The sequence below is a fragment of the Apium graveolens genome, chromosome 7, assembly GCF_009905375.1.
Source record: "Apium graveolens cultivar Ventura chromosome 7, ASM990537v1, whole genome shotgun sequence".
NCBI lineage: Eukaryota > Viridiplantae > Streptophyta > Magnoliopsida > Apiales > Apiaceae > Apium > Apium graveolens.
Window position 1 is genome coordinate 25,105,073 of NC_133653.1, and position 17,526 is coordinate 25,122,598.

The 17,526-nt window shown below is 39.7% G+C and overlaps 2 protein-coding genes and 1 non-coding gene across 3 annotated transcripts; all 3 read right to left on the reverse strand.

The window, feature by feature from the left end:
• Window positions 1–252: 252 nt before the first annotated feature.
• LOC141673416 (uncharacterized) lies at window positions 253–1,443 on the reverse strand. The gene has a single exon (XM_074480160.1). The coding sequence runs from the start codon at window positions 1,441–1,443 to the stop codon at window positions 253–255; it is 1,191 nt and encodes a 396-aa protein (XP_074336261.1).
• Window positions 1,444–7,658: 6,215 nt separating this feature from the next.
• Window positions 7,659–8,126, reverse strand: LOC141673417 (uncharacterized). The gene has a single exon (XM_074480161.1). It carries the CDS (start codon window positions 8,124–8,126, stop codon window positions 7,659–7,661), a length of 468 nt encoding a protein of 155 aa, XP_074336262.1.
• Window positions 8,127–10,391: 2,265 nt separating this feature from the next.
• On the reverse strand, window positions 10,392–10,498 carry LOC141676019 (small nucleolar RNA R71). The gene has a single exon (XR_012556633.1). It is a non-coding gene; the product is annotated as a small nucleolar RNA R71 (small nucleolar RNA).
• Between the last annotated feature and the right edge of the window lie 7,028 nt (window positions 10,499–17,526).

Here is a 17,526-nt window from a genome sequence, read left to right on the forward strand (position 1 = left end):
CAGAGTACATCTTAGTGTAGTACTAAGGTTTCTATACACTTCTTTTACGGCATCATGTTGCTAAATGCATTCCTTTGTATTACATCATGCCTTAAGATAGTGATGAGAAACAACATTTCCATACACTAGGACAGTCTTCCTGAAGGCGACACAATGTTCATTCTCACACACGTTAACTGGAGGTAAATCACAAATAGTTGGAAATGTTACCTGAGATGAAGATTCTACCATCAATGCAAGATTTCCATATTTCTATTCTTCATCATCAATGTCATCCCAGCTCTTCTCCTCAGCTATGTAAGATTTCACTGGATACTTCCTTGAGCTACCCGAGTTCTTCTTCTGATAAGCTTTGCCTTTATCCTTTCCTTGCTGAGACTTTCTGCATTCAGTGGCAAAGTGCCCAACCTCATCACAGTTATAGCATCTGAACTTGCTTCTATCGACCATCCCTATCTTGTAACCTGATCCAGAAGATGAACTTGACCTCTGACCACAGTTGTTGCTTCCAGAACCCCTAAAGCCTTGCTTTCTTCTAAACCTGATGTTACTGAACATCCCTGCTAGATTGGCCATAGTAGGATCTTCCATGCTTTGTAACTCCTCAGTGGTGTAGTAGTCACTTGGACTCCCAGATAGGTTTCCATCATCCATCTTAGCCTCAAAGAGCGTTTCAGCTTTAGACTTAGGCTTTTCAGCAGTAATGTCAAGCTCTTTGATTCCACTAGCTACAAGAGTAGTTGTCTTGAGTAGTCCAGCATTCTTACTATCAACCTTACCACCACCATAGATGATCTTCCTTTGTTCTTGCTCCATTTCACGAGTCTTCAGTTTACCATACAACTTCTCAAGTGTCATGGTTTCAAAGTCAACAGGCTCACGAACAGATGAAGCCTTATTCTCTAAGTGGTGAGGTAGGACTAGCATAAACTTCCTGTTGACTTCTCTCTGAGGATAAGTCTTGCCATGAATACTTAATTCGTTTAACAGTTTGTTCAGTCTTTCAAATACTTGAGTAATACTTTCTCCAGGCAAGGACTTGAAGGCCTCATATTGTGAAGTCAAGATATCCAATCGATTCTGCCTGACATATTCAGTTCCTTCCATAAGTAGTTCTATGGTTTCCCACATGTGCTTTGCACTCTCACAGACCATAATTTGGTGACTCATATCATCATCCATTGAATCCACCAAAATAAGCTGCAGGCCTTCATCCAGAGCTATCAGTTCTTTATCACGAGCACGCCATTCTGCTTCAGGGCATGACATTCTCATATTAGGCAACTCCGGATGATCCTTCATCGACACATGTCTTCCTTCTCTCAATACTCTCATATACTCTAGATTCGATGTCCAAATATACAATAGCATTTTCTTTTTCCATAGATTATATCTCGATTTATCAAACTGAGGAACCTTGATACTAACTTTATGAGAACTCATCTTTTCAGATCTGAGAAAAATTTGCAATAAACCGTCTCAAAATACGATAACCCAGTCAGTCAATAATACCAAACCAGTCAAGTCAAAACCAACAAACCCAAATCAAATCTACACACGGAAAGCACTCTCAGACTCCGTACAACCAAAATCAACAACAAAACTTGCTAATCTAACGGATCAGATCTGTATATCGATCAACAAGCTCTGATACGAATTGTTAGGTCGAAATATACATACAGAGGGGGGGGGGTGAATGTATGTTTTTCGTTAATTAACTACAGTGGAAAATAAACCTCGAAAGCGAAATAAAAAAACACTAAGAGATTCACGAAATAATTCTTTTTATTAAGAAATTAAACCGTAAAGGTTTGCTTACAACTACGAATATAAATAATTCGAAGCAACAAATATAGAGAGAACCAAAATAATAGTAATCAATTTGGGGTTCTATCTATCACTCTAAAAATTCAAAGCTTCTATCAAAAGATTTTAAATACAATCAAGAGAGCTTTAAATAATGAGTGTTACAAGTTTGTAAGGCTTTAATGGTGTGCAATAAATTGGGCAGCACTTCTCTCCTTAATTTCAATAAATGAAATCAACCCACTTTACAAGAAAAATTCTGCAGAGCTTTAATGGTGTTTTGCTGAGAAGTGTTCAATCTGCTGCAATTTTTTGGTTTCGTAGATGGTAGAATATAGGAGAGATAAAGTGAGACTACGTGGCTGCCTCTTGTCCATTTGTTTGAAATGGTACAGCTTGCATAAATAAATTTTATGGTGACCTTGAGGGAGTAAAAACAGAACATGCATTGTATTAATCCTGTGGCGACCAGGTGGAAGCGTCTGTGGCGACTAACTGATGCCGCCTTTTCCTCAGTATAATTCGCCTATGGCGACTTTGCATGTACCTGGTCCTTTCTGTTTAAATAAACAAAGGAGGACAAAGAAATGGCACCACATGCATGCACATGAGACATTTTCTCGAGGAAAAAGCCAGGTGCCAGGTGTTGCTTTGTGGTACACGCACCAGACTTGCACAGTAAGTCGCCAGACGTGCGTTGAACGCGCGAATAAGGATAGAACAGCCGCCTTGTTATTTTACTTTACAATTATTGTTCTGTTAATTCCGAGTCTCCGTGGGTCCCGCCATGTGTTTTCTTGTCAACGAACCAAGCAGTAGCTTCATTTCCATACCTTTGTTTATTTCCTTCGCATTTGTTTTGTATAAATCAAAAAAGTGGTCCCGCGAATGAATCAAAGAAATGACCACCATTTCTTTTTCTTGGATTGCTTTGAACAATCCTGTGGCTTTTATTTGTTTATCGAATAAATAATTGTTTGAGACATAATAACAGAACCTTTCCAGTCCTGCGCTTGAACATCAACCGAGCTACCAATTTGCTGAATAATACATTCTGTTCGTGGTTTCTTCTTTTGTAAAACAAATGAACACACCAACATGCATGCAAAACTGGCTAGCTGGATAATTAAAAGAAAATAAATATTTGACATTTAAACTAAATAAATAAATAAACTTTAAATTTATTTATTTATTTAAATAAAATTCAAACATTGATTTTATTTTCGAAAATTAAATATTGATATTAAATTAAATAAATAAATCTTTTGAGATTAATTTATTCATTTAATAAAACTCAATATTTAATTTATTTAGTTTAAAATCAAATTGTGATCTAAAATTAAATAAATAAATGAGATGATTTTCATTTATTCATTTAATAAAAAATCAGTCATTGATTTAAAAATAAATCCAGTAAATCCTCGGGTTGTACTCCTCTGTATCTTCAGGCCTTCTAATCGCCTGGATTTTGTACTTCAAAATATTTCCAGACTCCTCGAGTACAAAACCCACTTAACAATGTTCCTAAAATAATATTCATTTCCCTTTCACGGATCACTGACGTCTAGTGCACGGGCCTGGTTCGCAGATGACTAGTTCCGCTCTCAGGCCTTCGTATTAAACCCGTATAAACCACTGTTAAGTCTTCTACCAAATATAACCAACTTCACTAGGAATCCTTGAGGTCTTCACACTGATTCTGACAACTGCTTCGAATGACTCCAGCCTTATTCCTCCGATGCCTGAACATATTAATGAACTTCATACGGATCACTGTTGACGTCTTCTTCACTGCAGCTAACAAAACCTTTTGTGCATATACCCAATAACAAATCTGTACTGATTCCAGTGGAACATAGATTATTTCAAAGTCCTTATCCTATTTTGAGTTATCCAAACCAGTATTATTGAGATAAACATACATCTTCAATCTTTCCTAACAAATACTTCATTCAAAGTTATGTTCTTTAACCCTAGCATGTGATGGCGATGACAACTAATCAGATAACACGAAACTAGTATATGCTAACTTTCGTTATACGTATACCCTACTATCAAACATCCATAATTAAGATAAAAGTTGAATAGACACTAATTATGCTTAGTCCCTATATGTCTATAAAGATTGAAAACATAATGGTTTAAGAACAAGTTTCTATCGTGATTATATATGGTGAATAAGATGGTTAAATTTACCCACGAATTATGCATGTCAATCATACATAAACCTATGCTAGCATGGCAAGTTCTAAACCTCTATATTCACTGTCGCTTCAATAGAGATTAACAAAAAATCTTAGATGTCAGCTACACATCAAAGACGAATAAGCACAACCAAACTAGAAAATCATAAATCACCACACGCAAAGGACTATAAAGCAATTAACTATTGAAATCCATAAATAAATCCGTTAGAACCCCATGACAACGGTTAGTTCATAACCGAACTCATCGTCACCATGGGTTCCAATGAAATCATGATAATAAACAATATAAGAGTACTAGGGTTTAAAGAAAAATAAAAAACAAGCATCCAAAGTATCAACTATATTGAAGAATACAAAAGTCTTCTTCTCCGTAGCCGTCTTGTGCTCTCTAGGTCTTCTTAATGCTCTCCCTTGGCTCCCTCTTATTAAAAATGACCTTTTATTGATATATAGGCTTCTGGATGACCTGGGCTCGCGAAATCACCGAAACAGACTCAAATCAGGATTCTGGACCTGGACCCCCGCGCGGGCGAGCGATCTCTCTTACAAACCGGCGCGGCCGCCCCACATCTGGCGCGGGCGCGCGGCTCTTCTGAATTATTTTTTTCATTTTCTTATTTTTGCTGTAGTTTGAGTTCCGTTCATCAGATTTCAGCGAATCAACAGTCCACGCGAAGCTATCAAGATGCTCTTCAACTTGATAATGGCCCAGGCTTTTAATTCTGATCTCTTTTCTGCATATTTCATTGAAAAGCTCCTTTCTTCAACCAACTAATGCCTGTAATGCAATAACACAAAAACACATCAAACATTCCAGATACTTGAGTCAAAAACACCATTTTAAGCCTGAAATGACACGTTCCAAGTAGATATAAATCCACTTATCACACCCCCAAACTTGAATCGAGGCTTGTCCTCAAGCATAAACAGACTCAAAAACTACAAAACAAAACTAATGCATGAATGCAACTACGTGAATGCAACTAAATGATAATGCAATCGATCCCCTCAGAATAACCATAACCAAATGAATAAGCCAATGCCTCTAAGAATGCAACGACTTTTAATAGAGTTCGAATAAATCCCACAAACTAACTCACAAACCAGAAATGTGCGTGTGTGAGATGCTTAACAGATATACTCTCGATACTAGATCAATAACCATAACTTATCTATTATCAAAACAATCACAAGTTTATAAATAGAATAGACGATAAACACATAATGACTCACAACACCTCCTTCCTACTAGAGTTATACAATGATTCACACTATTATTGAACACATAAAAAAGATGCTTATTTGACTGTGCCATGAATGAGGTCCCAAAAGACTTATACAATAATACCCGTATAGCGAGCGTTAGGTTAGCGGATCCCTGGTTATAAAAGCCTTAGGTCACTAGGCACAAAGTCCCCTAGAACTTAATTTCTCGAGTATAAAAGAGCTCACTCTTGATCAATTATGCATAAACACATATTTTTTTCTTCTTTTTTTTTCAACAATTATTCCTGAATGAGTGCGTTTCACTCAGTCTCATTCAACCCTAGACTACTCATAAATTATGAGCCGGCTAATAGCCATTTGATGCCTAAACTTATTCACAACTAGCAATGAAATCCTACTTTTCTCCAGTTTAAAAATAAGTGCTCCTACATCATTACGAGAATAGAAAAAATTCTAAATATAACCAAGTGATTAAATCTTAACAAATTAACAAGTATGATCATGATCTAGATCAAATGCAATCCTATAAGACTTGTGATTTTTTTCTGGAATGCAAATCAATTCATTAAGACTTAAACAACCCTCTATTCGTCATCACCACACTCAAATTAACATCAACTTATCAGATAACAATAGCTCAACCTAAGGGAATATGCATGTACATGTAACTATATGAACTCACATAATAATGCAAACAAATATGTCCCAATATGAACAATCATGCAAAAATACGAATGAAATATAACTAAACATGCAATATGAATCTATATAAACACACACAAACTAATCCTTACATTATCACACCCAAACTTAAAATTTTCAATGTCCTCATTGAAGGTAATAATAAGGATTTCAGGCATACCTAGTCGTCAGAAAGATCACCCTCCTCGGGTGGAGTATCAGGTGGCAGATACACAGAATTAACACCAAATACCGGCCAATAAACCTCAACACCAGTGGCTCGGAAAGCAGTGCCCAAAGCCTGTGTCAAGTCTGCAGCAAAACGATTGTGCATGTCGTGCATCGTGAAGAACTAGCCTCTCCATGAGCGGCTCTACAAGCTGCACGCCTAGCTGGAGAAGAACCACCAGCATAAGTCTGATCAGCTGGATGGCCTCCTAGCAAATGGTCATAAGTGTACCCCAGACCTTTCTCATCAGCTTTTCCACCATACCATTCTTGCATCACTGCGATCGTGGAGCTATCAATAGGAGCGCTCGACATCTGCAACTGCTCCAACTCGGGCCAACAAACACCAACCGAAACACAAAGCTTCATTATAATAGAGGCAGAAGGAATCGCCCCTGATGTCCTGTTTTGCAGAAATCGTAGGATATTCTGATATATCACATGGCCGAGATCCACATACTCCTCATTCAATATCCCCCAAAATAAAATAGCACGATCAACAGTAACATCATACTGATGCGAATAAGGCATAATATTGGCACACACAAAAGCAATTCATGCCCGAGCATACCTGTTCATACATGCAGGCGGAAAAGTGAGCGGCTCATTCGTGCCCTTCTTGCACTTCCACCGTGTTCCCGGAACACACAACTCAGCCACACTATGATCAAGATCCAATTCATCCCTAGACTTGTTCACCCAGTCCTCTTGCATTGGCTTTCTCGCGGGTTGATTAATGACCTGACGAATAGCCATGGAATGATAATCCACCGTCAACCCACAAAACACAGAAAACCCATTCTTGTCCGCCCTAGCATTCGCATAGAACTCTCACATGATGCTCATCGGGACAGCAGCAGGAACCTCACAGAATGTCTACCAACCCAACTCCGTAACTATTTCCAAAAGCTTCTCATCTCTCGCAGTGGGTAAGAAACCCCTCTCATTCATAATTGATTTGGACATCAATCTCGCAAACTCAGCCTGGGTCTCCGGAGAAGAAAATCTATTGCCTGCTCTACCAGCACTCGAATCCTCGGTACACGAGGGACTAGAGCTGCTACTCACCATGACTCTCGATCTTTTGGGTGCCATTACAAGAGTAATAAAGATTTTATGTGTATGTAGTGTATAGGATAAGCTAGGGTTTTGGAATTGAAAGATATGTGAGAGATTGGATATACGATGTATGTATATATAGAAGGGTTAGAAGTGTTTAGGAATAAGAATTAGGGTAGGAATAGGGTAAAATTCGGGTAGGTTTTTTTTTCTCTGTTTTTTCCTTTTTTTTCTTTCTCCAGGGAAGCTGCGAGTCCGCCCCGCATCTTCGCGAGGGCGCGCCGTGATTCTGCCAATTCCGTGCGGCCGGCCCGCTTCTGGCGCGGGCGCGCTGTGCTTTTGGAAAAAATGATTTTTTTCTGCTTTTTTCATATTAAAATACAGCAAGTCATGGGTTGCCTCCCACGAAGCGCCTGGTTTACGTCGCTAGCTTGACGTGAAACCTCAAACTCAAGTTGTCAATAGAACGGCGCTCACCACCTCGCGGTTCGTCGTATCTCCATAGTAATGCTTCAATCTCTGCCCATTCACTTTGAACGCTTGATCATGATGCATATCAAAAATCTCCACCGCTCCATATGGAAACACAGTTTTGACCATGAATGGCCTTGACCACCTCGACTTAAGCTTTCCCGAAAAAAGTCGGAGATGAGAGTTATACAATAGCACTTTCTGACCAGGCACAAATGACTTGCGCACTAATCTCATATCATGCCATCTCTTGACCTTCTCCTTGTATACTTTATTATTCTCATAAGCCTGTAGTCGAAACTCCCCGAGTTCATTTAGTTGAAGCATTCTTTTCTCTCCAGCAGCTTCCATATCAAGATTTAGCTTCTTCAAAGCCCAATATGCTTTATGCTCTAACTCCGCAGGCAAATGACACGCCTTCCCACACACCAACCGGAAAGGAGACATACCAAGAGGAGTCTTGAATGCTGTTCTATATGCCCAAGTAGTTTCATCTAGCTTCAAAGACCAATCTTTTCTTGATGGATTCACCACCTTCTCCAAGATACGTTTAATCTCCCGATTAGACACTTCAGCTTGCCTATTAGTTTGAGGATGGTAAGCTGTTGAGTGGCATTTATGACACTTTATTACGCTCCATAAAGCTTTGAATTGGTGCATTTGTACTCAAGTTGTTGGTATTTTAATGTGTTTTCTGTTTTTATATTTTCAGGCATTATCCAGGCAATCAGGTGAATTAGCATTGTTTTGGTGCTAATTTGGTGTTAGGGAGGTGTTGGAATAAAAGCTCTTAGAAAACCAGCTTGAATCAGCAAGAAAAAATGAAGAAGTCAAAATTTTCATCAAGAAGTCAGCGTGCCCGCACTGTGATATCGCGCGGCAGCGCCCAAAGTCCAGAAACTCAGCGCGCCCATGTTGGTCAAGCGCGCGGCCGTGCCAGGACGAGAAAAGAAATCCTGATTCTATTGGCCTTTTGATCTAGAAGACTTCTACTCTGCATGGGGCTACTATATGTACATAAATAAGCTCGTTTTTTATTGAGAGACATACGAGAGCACAAGAAGAAGGCGTAAGAAGACCGTTTTAGCACAATTAGACCAAGGCGAAGAAGATCTAGTTTAACTTGTAATTATTTGTTTAAGTTGTAACGTTGGATGCTAGTTTTATTACTCTTGAACCTATACTCTTGTTTTGTACTTTGTTTATTATTCATTATAAAGACTGCGTTTATTATACCATGCTTTCATCGGAACCCACGTTGATGATGAGTCCGATTATGGGCTACTCATTATTGTAGGGTTCTAATAGATTTATTTATGGATTTCTTTAGTTGAATTGTTTCGATGCCTTAGTGTGTGGTGATTGTATGATAACGTAGTATTGGTTGTGCGTATTCGTCTTATGAGCGTCGCGAACTTATAAGATAGTGTGTTAATTCTTAATGAAGCAAAAGTGAATTTAAGGATTTAGAAGTTGCCATGCTAGCATAGGTTTATGTGTTATTGTTAGGCATGATTTGTAGGATATTTTAACCATCTTACTTGCCTTATGTAATCACGATAGATAACTTGTGCATTAAACCGTTATGTTATCAAATTCTATAGACATATAGGGTCTCAATATAATTGGTGTCTATTCAACTTCTATATCTTTTGTGGATGTCTGGTAGTATGGTATTCGTGCAACGAAAGTTGGCGTTTATCAGTTTTGTGTTATCTAATTAGTGTCATGACCATTACATGCTAAGGTTAAAAATGAAAAGGCTATTGAATGAAATATCTAATGAAGTTAGTATCCTATGTTTGTCATATACATTAATTCAATAATTCTTATTCTCTTAGTTATAATTGTTAGCTTAAGTTAGTTAAAACAATCCCAATTTATTAATCGTCTTAGCATTGGATAATAACCATATCATTGTTGCATAGGTGCATATTCTTAAATTAACCAAAGAGTCTCTGTGGGAACAAATTTGATCTAAATCTTATACTACTTGCGAACGCGTATACTTGCGTGTATTTTAGCACATGTTTAGCGACTAACAAGTTTTTGGCGCCGTTGTCGGGGACTCGGTGTTAATTTTTAGTTTATGTATTTGTCATCAGTGGTCATTAAAGTTCATTGACTCGGACATTGTTACTTATCTGTTTCCTGGTCTTATTTCAGGTACTCTAGTGAGCTTGTATGCATACACGTTCTCGTTCTCGTAAGAGAAATTTGGATCAAGCCGAGGAAGAAGCTGTAGTGGTTCGAAGGGAAGTTGTTGAGGACTAAGAGAAGGTAGAAGAAGAAAAGAAAGTTGAGGAACCAGTTTTAGTAGTGATGGGAGATCAAGCAGAAATTCCTAAGACTTTGATGGACTATTCCCAGCCTAAGATCAATGACATTTAGTCAAGCATCATCAGGCCAGCCATCTCGGATAACACTTTTGAGATCAAGTCAAGCACGATTCAGATGATACAGAACTCAGTTCAGTTTGGGGGTTCTCCTACCAAAGACCCCAACATGCACATCAGGTATTTTATCGAGATTCGTGACACTTTCAAGTTCAATAGTATGACTGAAGATGCTATTAAACTGCGACACTTCCCATTCTCTCTGAGGGATAAAGCTAAGTGCTGGTTACATTCTCTACCACCAGGGTCTATCACTATTTGGGAAAATCTTGCTCAAAAGTTTCTCACTAAATTCTTCCCTATGGCGAAGACTGCTACAATCAGGAATGCTCTTACTCAGTTTGCTCAGTAAACTGGAGAATCTCTGTGTGAGGCTTGGGATCGATATAAGGAGATTCTAAGGAAGTGCCCACACCATGACATGCCTGATTGGATGATTATAAACTGTTTCTACAATAGATTGGGTGCTACTTCTAGACCCATGCTCGATCCAGCATCAGGAGGAGCCTTGTAGGCTAAGAGCTACAATGAAGCTTATGAATTAATTGAGCTGATGGATGCTAATGAATACCAGAATCCTTCCCAGAGACTGACTCAGGGAAAAGTAGCAAGAATTCTGGAGTTGGATGCAGCAACTGCTATAGATGCCCAACTTAAGGCTTTGACGATGAAGGTGGACACTTTGGCTAATTATGGAGTTAATCAAATCTCTAGTATTTGTGAGCTTTGTGCTGGTGCCCATGAGACTGATCAGTGTGCTATTTCTAGTGAATTAGCTCAGTTCGTGAGCAACTTTCAGCGATCGTAACAATCTGTGCCAGCTACCTATCATCCTAACAATCGCAATCATCCTAATTTCAGCTGGATCAACGCTCAGAATACGGTTCAACAGCCTTATCAGCAGTACCCAGCTAAGCAGTATAATCCCCCTGGTTTTCAGCAACCGCAATATATGCCAAGACAGTAACTTCAGCGGTAACAAGCTAATAAAAAAATCTGAATTAGAGGAGTTGAAGCTTATGTGCAAAAGCCAAGCTGTTTCTATCAAGACCTTGGAAAATCAAATTGGAAAAATTGCTAATGCCTTGCTAAATCATCAACCGGGTACACTACCTAGTAATACTAAAGTACCAGAAAAGAGGAAAGCTAAAGAGCAGGTGAAGGCAATCACTTTGAGGTGAGGGAAGGTTGCGAATCCTGAACAAACTCAAGTTTAGAATGAAGAAGCTGGGGCTGAAGAAGAAGTAGAGCAGCAGGAAGCAGAAGTGGAACCATGGAAGACTACTGTTGAGCACACTCCTCCTGAGGGTAATACAGGGGAGAAACAGATCTATCCTCCACCGCCTTTTCCTAAGCGGCTACAGAAGAAAAAACTGGGTAAGTAATTTGAGAAGTTTCTGGAGGTGTTCAAGAAACTTCATATTAACATACCTTTCAATGAGGCTCTTGAGCAGATGCCTAGTTAAGCAAAGTTTATGAAGGGTATTCTCTCTCAAAAAGTGAAGCTAGATGATTTAGAGACTATTGCTCTCACGGATAAATGCAGTGCTGTGCTGCAACAGAAGTTGCCTCCAAAGCTAAAAGATCATGGAAGCTTCACTATTCCGTGTACTATTGGAAAAGTGTCTTTCGACAGATGCTTATGTGACTTGGGAGCTAGCATCAATCTGATGCCTTTGTCAATCTTTAAGAAGTTGAACTTGCCTGATCCAAAACTGACTTATATGACTTTGCAGTTGGACGATCTTTCTATTACATATCCTTGAGGTATTGTGGATGATGTCTTGGTCAAGGTTGATAAACTCATCTTCCTTACTGATTTCGTAATTCTTGATTTCGAGGAGGATAAGAAAATTCCCATAATCTTGGGGAAACCCTTATTGGCGACTGGCCATACCTTGATAGATGTGTAGAAGGGTGAGCTTACAATGCGAGTGCTGGATCAAGATATAACTTTTAATGTGTTCAATGCTATGAAATTTCCTACGGAAAAAGAGGAGTGCTTAAAGGTGGAGTTGGTCGATTCTGTGGTGACTTCAGAACTTGATCAATTGCTAAGGTCTGATGCCTTAGAGAAGGCCTTGTTGGGGAATTCAAATAGTGAAGATGACGAAGGTGAAGAGAAATTACAATACCTGAATGCTTCTCCTTGGAAGAGGAGGATTGATATGCCTTTTGAATCTCTTGGAATGGAGGAATTGAATAAAGCTCCTAAACGCCTCAAGCCAGCTATTGAGGAAACTCCTATTCTTGAGCTTAAGCCTTTACTTGAATATTTGAGGTATGCTTTTTTAGGTGATGCATCTACTCTGCCTGTGATTATTGCATCTGACCTTTCAGGTAGTGATGAGAAGAAGCTCTTGAGGATTTTAAAAGAGTTCAAATTGGCAATCGGGTGGACCATAACAGATATTAAGGGAATCAACCATTTTTATTGCAAGCATAAAATTCTGCTAGAAGAAGGTATCAAGCCTACGGTTGAACAGCAAAGAAGAATTAATCTAATCATGAAGGAAGTAGTGAAGAAGGAAATTTTTAAGTGGCTGGATGCAAGGATTATCTATCCTATTTATGACAGTTCTTGGGTGAGTCTAGTTTAGTATGTACCGAAGAAAGGAGGTATCACAGTTGTTGCTAATGAGAAGAATGAGCTCATTCCTACTCGAATAGTCACGGGATGGAGAGTTTGTATGGACTATAGGAAGCTGAACAAGGCCACTAGGAAGGATCACTTCCCTCTGCCTTTCATTGACCAGATGCTCGACAGATTGGCTGGTCACGGGCACTACTGTCTTCTAGATGGCTATTCGGGTTATAATCAGATTTGTATCGCTCCAGAAGATCAGGAGAAGACTACCTTTACTTGTCCATTTGGTACTTTTGCCTTCAGACGAGTTTTTTTTGGTCTGTGTGGTGCACCAGCCACATTTCAGAGATGTATGATGGCCATCTTTTATGATATGATTGGCCAGAATGTGGAGACGTTCATGGACGACTTCTCTGTATTTGGTGATTCTTTTGATGAATTCTTGCAGAATCTTGGACATGTTCTCAAGAGGTGTGTTGAGACCCACTTGGTTCTCAATTGGGAGAAATGTCACTTTATCGTGCGACATGACATTATTTTTGGGCACAAGGTCTCTAGTAAAGGTCTTGAGGTGGACAAAGCCAAGGCGGGGGTCATTGATAATCTTCCTCCACCAATTTCTGTTAAGGGAATTCACAGTTTTCTTGGTCATGCGGGTTTCCATAGGCGTTTCATCAAGGACTTCTCTAAGATTTCGAAGCCATTGTGTAGTTTTCTAGAGAAAGATGTCCCTTTCAAGTTTGATGATGAGTGTCTTGCCGCTTTTGAGACACTGAAAAAGAGTTTAATCACGACATAACTGCACCCGACTGGAATGAACCTTTTGAGATGATGTGCGATTCAAGTGACTATGCAGTTGGAGCAGTTCTTGGACAGAGAAAGAACAACATATTTCATATGGTCTATTACGCTAGTAAGACCTTAAATAATGCTCAACTGAATTATACTACTACGGAGAAAGAACTTTTGGCTATTGTCTATGGTTTTGAGAAATTTTGATCTTATCTACTTGGGACTAAATTGATAGTTTTCACTGATCACGCTGCAATTCGTTATCTCATCTCGAAGAAGGACTCGAAGCCTAGATTGATCAGATGGGTTCTTTTGCTTCAAGAATTTGAATTAGAGATCACGGACATAAAGGGGACTGAAAATCAAGTCGCTGATCATCTATCTCATTTAGAAAACCCTAATGCTACCTCACTGGACAAGACATTGATAAATGAGTCTTTTCCCGATGAGCAGCTGTTTGGAATGCAAGAGGAAGAACCGTGATTTGCAGACATTGTGAACTACCTTGTGAGTAATATCATGCCTCCCGACTTATCATATGCTCAAAGGAAGAAGTTTCTACATGAAGTGAAGTGGTATATGTGGGATGAGCCATTTCTTTTTCGATAAGGAGCTGACCAAATCATCAGGAGATGTATTCCTTACAGCAAAACGGGGGGAATCTTGCGAGATTGCCACTCAACGGCTTATGGAGGACACTATGGTGGAGAAAAGACAGCAACTCGTGTTCTTCAAGCAAGTTTCTTTTGGCCAACTTTGTTTAAGATGCTCATCAGTTCATTTTGAAATGTGATCGATGTCAACATGTGGGTAATATGTCTAAGATGGATGAGATGCTTCTTAATGTGCTTCTTGAGGTAGAATTATTCAATATTTGGGGAATTGACTTTTTGGGGCCATTTGTCTCATCTTGTAACAATCAGTACATCTTGTTGGTGATTGATTATGTGTCGAAGTGGGTTGAAGTTAAGGTGTTGCCAACGAATGATGCAAATGTGGTGCTTAATTTTCTTCTCAAGCAGATATTCACAAGGTTTGGAACTCCAAGAGTCATAATCAGTGATGAGGGGTCGCATTTTTGCAACCGCAAGTTCACTACTATGATGCAAAGGTATAATGTGAATCATCGCATTGCTACGGCTTATCATCCTCAAACAAATGGTCAAGCTGAGATTAAGCGCATTCTATAAAAAGTCGTGTGTCCATCAAGGAAGGATTGGTCTTTGAAGCTTGATAAAGCTGTTTGGGCGTATAGAACAGCATACAAGACTCCATTGGGATGTCGCCATTCCGGTTGGTTTATGGTAAGGGGTATCATTTGCCTATGGAGCTCGAGCATAAGGTGTATTGGGCTTTGAAGAAGTTGAATCTTGACTTGGATGGAGCTGAAAAGAAGAGGATGCTTCAATTGAATGAACTCAAAGAGTTTCGACTTCAAGCTTATGAGAACAACAAAATGTATAAGGAGAAAGTCAAGAGGTGGCATGATAGGGGTCTAGTGCTCAAATCATTTGTGCCAGGACAACAATTTCTTTTGTTTAACTCTCGTCGTTTTCCTGGAAAGTTGAAGTCAAGGTGGTCAGGGCCCTTCATAATCAAAACTGTGTTTCCACATGGAGCGGTGGAATTTTTTGAGAATGATCCAGGCCAAGCATTCAAGGTAAATGGTCAGATATTGACGCATTACTATGGTGACACGGCAAACCGCGAGGTGGTTAGTGCCATTTTATTGTCCGTTTGATCTCAAGATTCTACGTCGAGCTAACGACATAAAACAAGCGCTTCTTGGGAGGCAACCCAAGTTTGTTGTACATTAGTAGGTAGAGGAAGTAAGAAGAAAAGAGAAAAATACAAAAAAATCAGAAAAAGAAAAAAATCCAGGGCCAACTTCAGAAGCTGAGCATGCCCGCGCTGATCTATTGCGCGGCCGCGCTGTTTTTCCAGAAACCAAGCGCGCCCGCGCTGATCTAGCGTGCAGACGCACCAATTTGGCAAAAGGTGAGCGTGCCCGCACTGGTCTAGCGCACGGCCGCGCCTGGGTCCCGACTCAGAAAAAAATAAAAACAGCAGTTTGTGGAGAAAAAATCGGGATTTTTACAACAAAATTAATTTCTACCTGAATTTTACTCTTCCACATCCCAAATTTCCCTCTCCAAATCAAACCCATTATTCCCACGATTCCCATAATCAATTTCCACTTCTATTCCATATCTAATTCTCTTCTCACCACCAATATTTACATACACTTATACACAAACTTCTCCACCACTTCACAAATTCTCAAACACAAATCTCTCTCAAACACTTAGCTTTTATTCTCTCTTATTCAATCCCAATGGCAGCTAAGAGACATAGAACTGAAGTAAGCAACAACACCACCAATTCTTCATCTGCGAGTGATATGAGGCCGAGGTTTTCGACTCCAGAGGCTGAAAGGAGTACACGAGGCTTCTCTCGAAGCCTATAGCAAAGGAGTGAGGTTTTCTGTAATCAGGGAAGGATGGTAAGTTGTTAGAGATGATTTTGGATATGGATTGGGTTCCTTTTTGCGAGGCTCCCGCTGCTGTGCCCATGAGTGTTGTGCGAGAGTTCTATGTTAATGCGAAGACGGAGAAGAATGGATTCACGGTGGTTAGGGGGATGACTGTGAAGTATAGTGTTGATGCGATAAGGAGGGTGATTGAGCAGCCCACGAGGAAGCCCGATCAGGACACTTGGAACAATAAGACTCTAGAGGACTTTAACTTGGATCTGATCATTGCTACACTGTGTGTGCCTAAGACTCGCTGGAAATTCAAGAGGGGCATAACTGATTACTCCATGTTCCCTGCGTCATGCATGAACAGGTTTACACGGGCTTGGAATTCATGTGTAAGAGATTACAGTGGAGCGTGCTCGTCTGTTGTGGGGTATTCTTCAGGGTGATTATATTGATTTGGGGATTGTTATATATCAGGGGATTTTGAGACTTTTGCGAGGATGTACTACAGTTCTATACCCTATGCGTCCGTTGTGACAAAGTTGTGCATGGCAGTTGGTGTTCATTGGCCCGCACATGAGCAGCTACAGCTTCCCAGTGCTCCTATCGATAGTTTTACGCTGTTGAACATGACTGAGTGGTATGGTGGCAAGCCCGATCCTAAGGGGCTTGGATATTCTTATGACCATCTGCCAGGTGGAAGGCCAGTGGATCAGACTTTTGCTGATTGGACTTCGCAGGCTTGTCGAGCAACATGGAGAGCTCAGTTGGGAGAGGAAGCTGATCCGTCGCAGAAGGAGCAGGATGAGGCAGGAGATGATATTGGAGCTGGTTTGAGTACGATGCAATATAGGCGTCTAGCGAGGAGGATGGATGCTATGCATGACATCCATAACAGGTTTACACATGATCTCACTCAGGCACTTGGAACTGCATTCAGAGCCACCAGTGTTGACATCCAGTGGCCAGTATGTGGTGAGGATTCCGTGTATCCACCTCCAGATACGCCTGATACTCCATCCGTTGAGGGTGATGATCCTGATTCGGAACAGGTATTCCTGATTCCTTACTATTACCTTCACTGAGGACAGTGAATATTTTAAGTTTGGGGGTAGTAGTTGAAGGAATTTGTTTTGTGTGAGTAGCATATAGTTTGCATATTCATGTTAGTTTAGTGCATATAGTTGCATATTTTGCCATGTAGTAGTTTTTTTATTTTTGGTAGTTTGTATGATAGTTTGTTTATGTAGTTTCATGCATTTGCATAATAACATGATTCCTTAGATGATTTTGCTGATTTATTTGTGATGTTGATTCTAATACAGTGATGTCGTATTTAGTGATGTTAGGTCTTATCGAATTGATTTGCATGCTAGAGGCAATTGTATTTCACTAAGTTTTATAGGTTGCTTGAGTGCTAGATCATGATCATGGTTTATTTGTCGAGGTTTAATCGCTTGTTTATATTTAGAATTTAGGATATTCTCTTAATAATAAATTAACATGGATATTTAAAAATTGGAGAAAATTGGATTTCATTTCTAGTTGTTGTGGCCAGGTGTCAAATGGCTGGTAGCCGACTCATATTTATAT

Bases quoted from the DNA above. Each gene is read 5' to 3' on its own strand.
- LOC141673416 (XM_074480160.1), bottom strand. From the start codon at position 1,443: ATGAGTTCTCATAAAGTTAGTATCAAGGTTCCTCAGTTTGATAAATCG.
- LOC141673417 (XM_074480161.1), bottom strand. From the start codon at position 8,126: ATGTCTCCTTTCCGGTTGGTGTGTGGGAAGGCGTGTCATTTGCCTGCG.